General features: G+C 50.1%; 1 protein-coding gene across 1 annotated transcript; it reads left to right on the top strand.

The window, feature by feature from the left end:
* Nucleotides 1-3,930: 3,930 nt before the first annotated feature.
* Nucleotides 3,931-7,274, top strand: LOC109171578. Its single transcript, XM_019320630.1, has 2 exons — nt 3,931-6,555; nt 6,645-7,274. The coding sequence occupies exons 1-2, from the start codon at nt 3,931-3,933 to the stop codon at nt 7,272-7,274; spliced, it is 3,255 nt and encodes a 1,084-aa protein (XP_019176175.1).
* Nucleotides 7,275-10,160: the final 2,886 nt, after the last annotated feature.

Genomic DNA, 10,160 nt, shown 5'->3' with positions numbered 1-10,160 from the left:
ATCCGCTGCTTCCCGTCTTCTTCTCGCCGGCTAAGAGAGGAAAGGAGAAGGACGAACGGTGGGTGAGAAGAGAAGGTGAGACAGGGATGGTGGTGTTGTTGGTCTTCTACTGTTGCCGCCATTCTGATGGCTCGCCGTGAAGGAAGGTCGTCGCCGGCGGAATAGCACCGGTCCATTGAATTGCAGCAGATTCCGGCGGCGACACCAACGGACGAACAGTACAACACCGTTGCACTGAGATAACTTTTCAACTATGATGCACAAAGAGTAAAAATTAAAAAACATTTATATATGCCAAATTACATTTCTACCCTTGCTTTTGACGACTTAGACGGGAAAAACTAACGGCAGGATGATAGCAGGTCAGATCTCGCAACTCGGAGGACCACGTATGGTAATTATGGAAGTTAAGGACTATAGGTGGTGAAACCACCAAACTCGAGGGACCTTGGCTGGTATTTACTCAATTATTTTATTATAACGTATATGCAGCATATATGCATAGTTCTAGAGAGAGAAATTAGTAAGTAGGTTAAATGAAGTTTAATTTGAATGTGAGTCAACAATATAGGGAATAAATAATTTGAAATAGGAGAGAACGAAAAAAAATTGAGAAGATGAAAAAATTTATAACTTAACCTGTAAGATTAATTAAGTGGAGGGGGGCCAAATATTTTGAAAAAACAACAAAATTTTAAAATTATATATAATATTTTTTTAAAAAAAATTAATACATATATAATATTACAAATTTTTGGGGTGGGGGGCCTGACAAGCACTTGCCTCCGTCCCTGGGGAGGGCGAACCATTAAAATAAAAGAGATAATTTGTAAAAAAAAAATGAAACACCTACGAAGTATATACATAAATATTGTTGGATATGAGCGAAATATAAAACACATCAAAAATTTATATAAATATTCATAACAAAATATGAAATATAATTAATTTGACAAAATAATTCGAATAGAAAACACATTATTATTGACAGGATAATAGGGCTGGCACCCGACCCGGATCACAAATGGGCATCTGACTCAGCATCACATGGGAACCCAACGGGCAGAACTTCAACGGTTAGGAATTCCAATAGGTGCCACCTTTACTGTCATTGAAGCCAGCATTGAAGCCCCCATTGATGAGAGAGAATTAAAGGCTAGGCTCCCCATTTATGTCCCATGTTGTTACCGTTAGGACTCTAAGTATAAATGGGGCTCTCCTCAGCTAGCAAGGGACACACTGTACTTTCGATACTAAGACAAAAGGCAATGCAACTATTGTTACTTTCTTATTCGTTACTCTTATATTATATTTCCGGTAACATATTTACCGTCATTGGTGCTTTCATTGAGATCCTGAGTCCAATACTCAAGCAGGCTACAACACACACAACTCATTCCTCTTTCAACAGCAAGCTTGAAAGAATGGTGTCCCGCAGCTCCCATGGTTCCCGCAACGTGAACAATGGCAATGCCTCAGGTGACCTCCGGGACCAACTCACCAACAATCGCGGAGGGGACCTCCGAGAACAGCTCAACAACGGGAGGCCCGGGGACCTCCGAGACCAACTCCACAATGGAGGGGCGAACCAAGTCATGAACCTCCAGGCGGCCATTCAGCAAGCAGTGACGGTGGCACTAAACCAAGTGGCGGTGGGACTACAAGGCCAAGTGCCCCCGCCGCGGCCTCAGGAAATAGAGGTAGAATCCCCACGGAGGGTGGATGCCCAGGACGCGACCCGTGTCGCGAGGGACGCAGGGTGTCGCACTAGGACCGAGGGTCCGGGAGAGGGCACCCAAAGAAGTGGACCGGCCGGAAGGCAGCCCAGGCCCTCCCGCTCTGCCTTAGAACAGTTGGGACACGGGGCGCCCGCTCGGCAAAGACCGGAGTCGCGTGCCGAGGGGTCCTCCGCTAGAGGCCCTCGCCGACACGAGGAAAGAGAAGCGGAGAGATCGCCCACAGAAAGGATGGGCGAGACTCGTGGGCCGGCCCCGCGCCGGCACGGTGACGAGTCAGCCCTGCGTCGACACTCGGAAGAGCGACGCTTCGATGAACCGGCCCCGCGTCGACACTCGGCGGAGCGACGCGTCGATGAACCGGCTCCGCGTCGGCACTCAGCGGGCGAACGACACGTTGGTGAGTGGGTTCCACATCGACACTTGGATGGACGAAACGTCGAGGAACCAGCTCCGCGTCGACACTCAGATGGATGACACATCGATGAACTAGCCCCACACATGGAGGAGCGGCAGCCGCCCCGCGCCGGCACCCTGACGAATCAGCCCTGGTCGAAAGGCTGCAGAGAAGGATCGAGGAGTTAGCAAGAAGGGTGGAGGCACGGGAGCAGTCGCCAGAACCCGAGGTACGAATGGCAGCACCGTTCTCCCCAAGCATCATGGACGTACCTCTGCCGAGGGACTTCAGGTTACCCGCCATCAAGGCATACACGGGAGCCACTGACCCACGTGTCCACATGACTAGGTACAAGGCTGCTATGGTGATGATTGGGGCAGGGGACGCCATCATGTGCCGAGCGTTCTTGTCCACCCTGGATGGAACGGCCCAAGATTGGTTCAACACCATCCCGGACGGGTCGATCCAAAATTTTGGAGAGTTGTCCAAAAGCTTCCTGACATACTTCTCTGGTAGCATACAGCGTAAGAAATCGTTCTCTCACCTCTGTGTAGTAAAGCAAGATAGAGGCGAAAGCCTCAAAGACTTCCTGATCAAGTGGAAAAAGGAAGTCAATAATGTCTACGACTTCGACTCCAAGGCGGCGACCCCGATATTCATCCACGCCTTGAGATCGGGGTATTTTCACAAGCAGCTGAACGCCCACCACCCCCGTTCTTACGAAGATTTGATGAGGACGGCTAGCCGCTATGCCGAAGCAGAGGACGTCGACAGGAAAAAGAAAGATGAGGAGGACTGCAAGAAAAACGGGAAACCTGGGAAAGCTGGTCCGTCCAGCCAGGCACCACGTTCGAACCACCCGGCCGCAGGGAAGGGCCGGGACCATGAACGGCCTCGCCTGGTTCCCCTGCATAACCTAACTCCTCTTACCCATCCCGTCAGCGTCATCCTAAAACAGGCTGAGGAGATGGGAATAGTCGAGTTCCCACCAGAGTGCATGAAGGTCTCCCCAAAAGGAGACCAAGCAAAGTACTGCAGGTTCCATAGGCAACCCGGACACGACACGGATGAATGTAACGTACTGAAGAGACAAATAGAAGAACTCATCCAGCAGGGCTACTTCCGGCATTTCGTCAAGTGATCCAAGCAGCAGCAACAGCCGCAACGCGATCCATCAAAAAATCCACCAAAAAATGTCTGGAGGAAGGAGGATGGCGCCGAGCCGTCCACCTCGAACGCCAAGAAATGAGAACATGACCAGATATCTGAGCAGGATGATAGCAAGAAGGAACCCGAGGTAGCGCCCAGACAACAAAAGAAACACACCATACACTTTATCTATGGTGGACCTGCGGGGGGCGACACACCCACAGAGAGGAAAAAGTGGAGCAGACAGTTGTACGTGGGAAAAGTGGTAAGTCTTCCCAAAGGAAAGAAGCAATGATACGATATCTGGTCGCACTTGTGATCAAGATGGATATCAATGATACGATCGTACATCGCATCTTGGTCGACACGGGAAGCTCGATTAATGTGATGTACTATGACGCTTTCACCAAGTTAGGGCTACCCAGAGGCCAGCTCAAAGAGGTATGAACTCCACTCTCTGGGTTTACTGGGGATTCGGTGGAAACAGAAGGGTCGGTGACCCTGCTCGTGGAAATAGGCACGAGCCTCAACATTCGCAAGCTGGAGATGGAGTTCATCGTGGTAAGACTCCCCTGTGCGCACAACATCATACTCGGGAGGCCAGCACTGGAGGACCTCAAGGCCATAGTATCGGTGGAACACTTGTGTATGAAGTTCCCCACTCCGAATGGAATAGGAGTCGTCAGAGGTGACCGACAGGCAGCCCGCAGTTGCTACGTGAAGGCATGGAAGAAGATTGGCAGCAAGGACCTACAGGTCTACACGATCGCGGAGAAAATTTTCAAAGAAGAAGAGGCCTGGCCCCGTGCCGAGCCCGTGTCAGAGACGGAAGATATAGTTCTGGATCCCTCCAGACCAGACCAAGTGGTGAAGATCGGCACAGGCTTAAGCCCAGAGCTAAGGGCCCAGATAGTGGATGTAATCCGCCGTTCTCACACGGTGTTCGCATGGGGACCAGAGGACATGCCGGGCATAGATCGAAGGATCATAACCCACAAGCTCGCAGTCGACCCTAGCGGAAAACTAGTGCATCAGCGAAAAAGGTATATGTCGGCAGAACGAAGAGAGTTCGTGAAAAATGAGGTGACCGCATTACTCAACGTAGGGCACATCAAGGAGATTTACTACCCACAGTGGCTGAGCAACGTAGTCTTGGCTCCCAAAGGATCAACGTGGAGGATGTGCGTAGACTACACGGACCTCAATAAGGCATGCCCTATGGACCGTTTTCCACTACCCAATATAGATCAATTGGTGGATGAGACGGCAGGGTGTGAACTCATGAGCTTCATGGACGCCTTCCGTGGGTACCATCAGATATCCATGCATGAGGAGGACGCCGAGAAGACCGCCTTCACCACTCCCGATGGGATATTCTGCTACTTGGTCATGTCGTTCGGATTGAAGAATGCCGGGGCCACATACACTCGCATGGTGGCAAAGCTGTTCAAGACAGTACTGGGACGAAACATGGAAGCATACGTGGACGACATGATCGTCAAAAGTCGCAAGGCCACCTCCCATGCCGAGGATCTCAGCGAGGTATTTTCCATTATGAAGAAATTTAATTTGCGCTTGAACCCAAAAAAATGCACCTTCGCTGTTGATGGGGGCAAATTTTTGGGCTTCATGGTCACTAGGAACGGCATTGAGCCGAATCCAGAAAAAGTAAGGATTATCCTTGACATGGAGCCTCCGCGGTCCATAAAGGAAGTCCAGAGACTCAACGGGCGTCTGGCAGCCTTAGGCCGTTTTCTATCTAAATCGGCTGAACGTTCCCTCCCCTTCTTCCAAATCTTGAAAAAGAGCAAAGGGTTCGAGTGGACGCCAAACTGTCAAAAGGGCTTCGAGGAGTTGAAAAAATACTTGTTGTCCCCACCCCTGCTTGCAAAGCCAGAGGCAGGTGAAGCCCTAATTTTGTACTTGGGCGTGTCACAGGGTGCGATCAGCTCCGTGTTGGTCAAAGAAGAAGGAGGGACTCAGCGTCCCATCTACTACGTAAGCAAAGCCCTACACGACGCAGAGCTCCGATACAGTGTGTTGGAGAAGACAGTATTTGCCATAGTCACTTCATCAAAAAGGTTGGCTCACTACTTCCAAGCTCAACCCATCCACGTACTCTCACACCAGCCGTTGGGGAGCTTCCTCCGGAATACTAACAGCTCCGCCAGGATGGCACGGTGGGCCATGCACCTCAGTCAGTTTGACATAGATTTCAAACCAAGGCCCGCCATCAAAGGCCAAGCTCTTGCAGACTTTATAGTGGAGTGCACAGCTCGGGAAGTGACGGACCAGGTAGAAACTGAAGATGGAGGGTGGTGGACCTTGTCCACAGACGGCTCTTCGAACAGCAAAGGTTGCGGCGGTGGCGTAGTACTCGTCACTCCGGAGGGGTTCCGCGCCTACTATGCCATCCGATTCCACTTCAAATTATCTAACAATGAGGCCGAGTACGAGGCCCTCCTCAATGGACTGCGATTGGCGGTGGGACTACGAGCTGAGAAGGTCCGAATTCGATGCGATTCCAAGTTGGTAGTCAGCCAGGTGTCTGGGGAGTATGAAGCCAACGAAGGAAGCATGCAGAAATACAGAGACGCGGTGTTGAGAACCCTGCGCGAGTTTGAGGGATACGAGATACACCAGGTATCGAGAGAGCAGAACGCCGACGTCGACATGCTCTCAAAGCTATGTACCGGAGTCCCCAGCCACATTAGGAAGATCGCTCGACTGGAAGACCTCGAGACTTCAAGTATCGATGTTTCGTGGGTCTTCCCTGTGCAGACTAGGGAGCCATGTTGGATTGATCATATCAAACGATACAAGGCAGATGGCACCCTACCGCAAGACGAGGCAGACGCAAAGGAAACGAGGTTACGGGCACCCAGCTACGTTGTCTCGGGCGATAAACTGTACAAACGCTCTTACAACGGCACGTTACTGAGGTGTCTATATCCAGATGAAGCGGAGTTGGTGATAAAAGAGGTCCACGAGGGGGTATGCTCCGCGCACCAAGGGGCGTACACCATCGCACGCCACATCATGTTACAAGGGTATTTTTGGCCCAAAATGCTGAGGGACTGCGCCGAGTATACAAAGCGATGTCCCAAGTGCCAAGAATTCCAAGCACTGCCGGGTCGACCTGTGACGAACTACACCCCGGTAAGCACCGCGATTCCTTTTTCGAGATGGGGAATTGACCTGGTAAGGGCCCTTCCCACGGGGACTGGAAGCAGGAAGTACATCATTGTGGCCATCGACTATTTCACGAAATGGGTGGAGGCCCCCTGGCGAGCATCACCGCAACAAGGTGCAAAAGGTTTGTCGAGAAAAACATCCTGTATCGTTTCGGTATCCCTCTCCAGGTAATCACAGACAATGGCCGTCAGTTCGAGGCACGAGAATTTTCAGAATTCTTAGCAGGATGGGGCGTTAAGCATAGCCGGGTGGCGGTATCTTATCCTCGGGCGAATGGGCAAGTGGAGAATGCGAATAGAACCATCCTCGACGACCTCAAGAAAAAACTAGAAGTGGCTGGCGGAGCCTGGGTGAAGGAACTCGACGGCATCCTCTGGGCCTATCGCACGACACCAAGAAGGGCCACCGGGGAAACCCCGTTCGCACTCGCCTATGGATTCGAAGCTCGGGCCCCGGTGGAAGTAATCATACCTAGTAGAAGGGTGGAGGAGTTCGAGTCAGAACAAAATGAACTCCACCAAATGGTGGATCTGAACTTCTTGGATGAAAAAAGAGAAGCGGCATTCTGCAAGATGGAGAACTACGGTCGTCAGCTAAAGTCCTACCACGACGCAAAAGTCCGACCCCGGTACTTCCAGGTCGGCGACCTTGTGTTGCGAAGAAGGGAAGCCAGCCAACCCCTTGAAGGGGGAAAATTCGCAAAGAAGTGGGAGGGGCCTTACGCCATGGAGGAAGTCGTTCGCCCAGGAACATACAAGTTAAAAACTACAGGGGGAAGAATGATCGATCGGGTATAGAACTCGGAACATTTGATCAAGTACTTTCCTTAAAAATCCTGTAGTAGCAATCATTGCAAATAGTACTTGGCAATCGCGGTCCGTCCGCTCTACACGCTAAAATTCTTGGAAATAATATCTTACTTTCATGGTCCGTCCATGTTATTTACTAAAACAAATTCGTTATCATCTTTTGCGAAATTTTCTGAAATAATATCTCGTTCTCATGGTCCGCCCGTGTTGTAAAAAAAATAAAAATAAAATAAAAATAAAAAATAAATAAATAAAGAAGCTCGGATGGCCGAGGCATGGCCGAGGCGCACGCCTAGGCCACGGATTGGCCGAGGCGCACGCCTCGACCAACCGAGTCCGTCTCGGCAAACAAGCAAAAAAAAAAAAATATATATATATATATATATATATATATATATATATATATATATATATAACAACATGTTTATTCCGAAGTAACTGGTTTATTTGAATATTCTAAAAATGGTAGCAAGTTGTTCAAACATAGAAAGCAAATTGTTCAAAGACATAGCTAGAAAGCAAGGGAAAATCTCAAGACTACGAACTACTCATGGTCCGAGAGCTCCTCAATCATAATCTGATCAAGTGGTACAATGGGGACGTTGCTAGTGTCGATGCCGTGAAACTCGTCCACCAAAGAATCCTCACAAGCATCCGTAACATCATCAGTGGATTCATTCTCAGCATCAGGATCCGGATTCTTCTCTATTACAGGCAAGCCAAGGGACACGGGGTCAAAATTTGGAACCTTCTCCCTCAGCACTGAAAAAATCTCTTGTTGCTTCGTGTACTGCCCAATGTTAAAAGCCACCTATGTCGCGGCCTCGACCGCCTCTTGACCAGCTCCAGTTTTGAGGAATTCCCAAATAGCCTCAGGAGTGCTCATATAGTGCATCGCGTCCTCTTTGAACTCGGCTGAACTCTTGAAGGCCTCCACAACCCGGCCAAGGGCATCAGCATGGCCAGCACGAGTCCTCTCATGGTCCTCCCGCTCCTTCCCTAGGGCAAGTTTGACCGCTCCATGCTCTTTCCTTAGGACCTCAAGCTCGCTCGCCAGTTTGCTCAGAGCCTCCTCCCGGGCCAACAGCGCTTGGTGCTCCTTCTTTAGCGCCCCATGCTCGCCTTCCATCTTGCTCAAAGCCCCTTCTCGAATCGATAGCAGGTCCTTCAGGCTCTTGTTGTCCACATCCCTAATTTTAACATCCTCAATGAGCGCGTCCGTCACCCGCCGTCGTTGGGCATGAATGATCTGTCCCTCTAGCAGGGCCTGAAAGTAACAGACGGAGTAAGACAAGCCAGGGCAGAGAGAGAACATAAATATGAGAAACTGACCTCAAAAATGTGTCTAAGATAACGCTCTTGCAACATGTTGACATCCATGGCGACAAGGTGTTCCAAGTCCGCAGGGGGAGCGATACGAGCAGCATACTCAACCGCATCAAGACTCTTATTTATTAACGACGTTCCTGGTGGCGCGTTCATTCCCAGTCGGATCAAGTTGGTCCGAACACGCGAGCTAGACTCAGTGGAAGTATCTCCTTGCACCTCGAGGGGTTGAGGGGAAAAGGTAACGGCCGTGGGTGTGCGACTCGGTGGAGGCTGCATCACCCCCTCGGCAACCTTGGTTGGAGTAGGCGTACGCACCCTTTCGGCGACCGTGGTTGGGGTAGGCGTATGCTCAACGACCTTAGATGGAGTCGGCGTGCGTGCCGGCGGAGGCGGCATCACCTCCGCGGCCTCGTCTTGAATCTTCTTACCCTTCTCTACCTTGCTCTTCTTGGAGGCGGGATCCTGTCGCGACAAGTATCGACCGGTTCTCGAAGAGGAAGACATGGTACCTGCAATAAAAAGAAGACAAGTTAGAGTTAGTGGTTGATGAATAAAGACTAAGTGGTAACAGAAGAGTACCCGTGGGTGAAAGAACAGCCGGATGAGCCCTCACGAAGCCTAAGCCTGCGAGCTTCCACTCGGTGGTATAATCAACGATAGATAGAAGACCATCCCCTAGTAAATCATCTACATCTCGGCGGAGGGAAGGACTCATGTCAAGAGTAGGAGGGCAACGTAAATGGGATCCCCACGTGACACGAAAGGGAGACGGATGACCCACAAGGGTGACAAAGACATATTTGGGTTTCCAATCCTTGTTATAAGTAGGACGGTCCTCAAAGAGTTTGAAATGCGGCCTGCTCGAAATCATGACAAATCCCTTACCCTCCTGAGAAGCCCTACCAACTATGAAAAGAGCCTGGAAATGATCTAGCGTGGGTTCTATCCCTTTGTCCTTACATATAGAAAGAAAGCCAGCAATTACCTGGTGACCATTGGGAACAAGCTGGCCGGGGGCTATCTCGTGGCGGCGCCTCGGCCACGAGCCGAGGCGCGGTGCCTCGAATAAAAAAAAAAAAGGAGCAAGACATGTATATTCATATATATTAAATACATAAATAAATTGTAAAATAATAATAATGACATAGACTTACAGAGCTGTGGCAGAAGCTGTTCAAGAGGTGCTCTCAAACTGCTCAGAGACAAGGGTTTATATTGGAGAGGAGCCAGAGATAAAAAAGTTAAGTGAAGCAGGAAAGGATTTGGAAAGCACAAATCAGGGATTTGGAAGACACAAATTAGGGATTTGGAAAATAAAATCGCATATCCTAAATCAAGCAGGATCTTCTACACAGGATCAAGATAGATTCAGCCTTACTCCCAAGTCAACTCAAACACATCCGTTGACTCAGGAGTAGGGGGGACTGGTGACAGGATAATAGGGCTGGCACCCGACCCGGATTACAAATGGGCATCTGACTCAGCATCACATGGGAACCCAACGGGCAGAACTTCAACGGTTAGGAATTCCAACAGGTGCCACAT

This window comes from Ipomoea nil, unplaced genomic scaffold (genome assembly GCF_001879475.1).
Source record: "Ipomoea nil cultivar Tokyo-kokei standard unplaced genomic scaffold, Asagao_1.1 scaffold0322, whole genome shotgun sequence".
NCBI classification, from domain to species: domain Eukaryota; kingdom Viridiplantae; phylum Streptophyta; class Magnoliopsida; order Solanales; family Convolvulaceae; genus Ipomoea; species Ipomoea nil.
The sequence above is the reverse complement of the archived record's forward strand: the minus strand, read 5'-3'. Positions and strand labels throughout refer to the sequence as shown.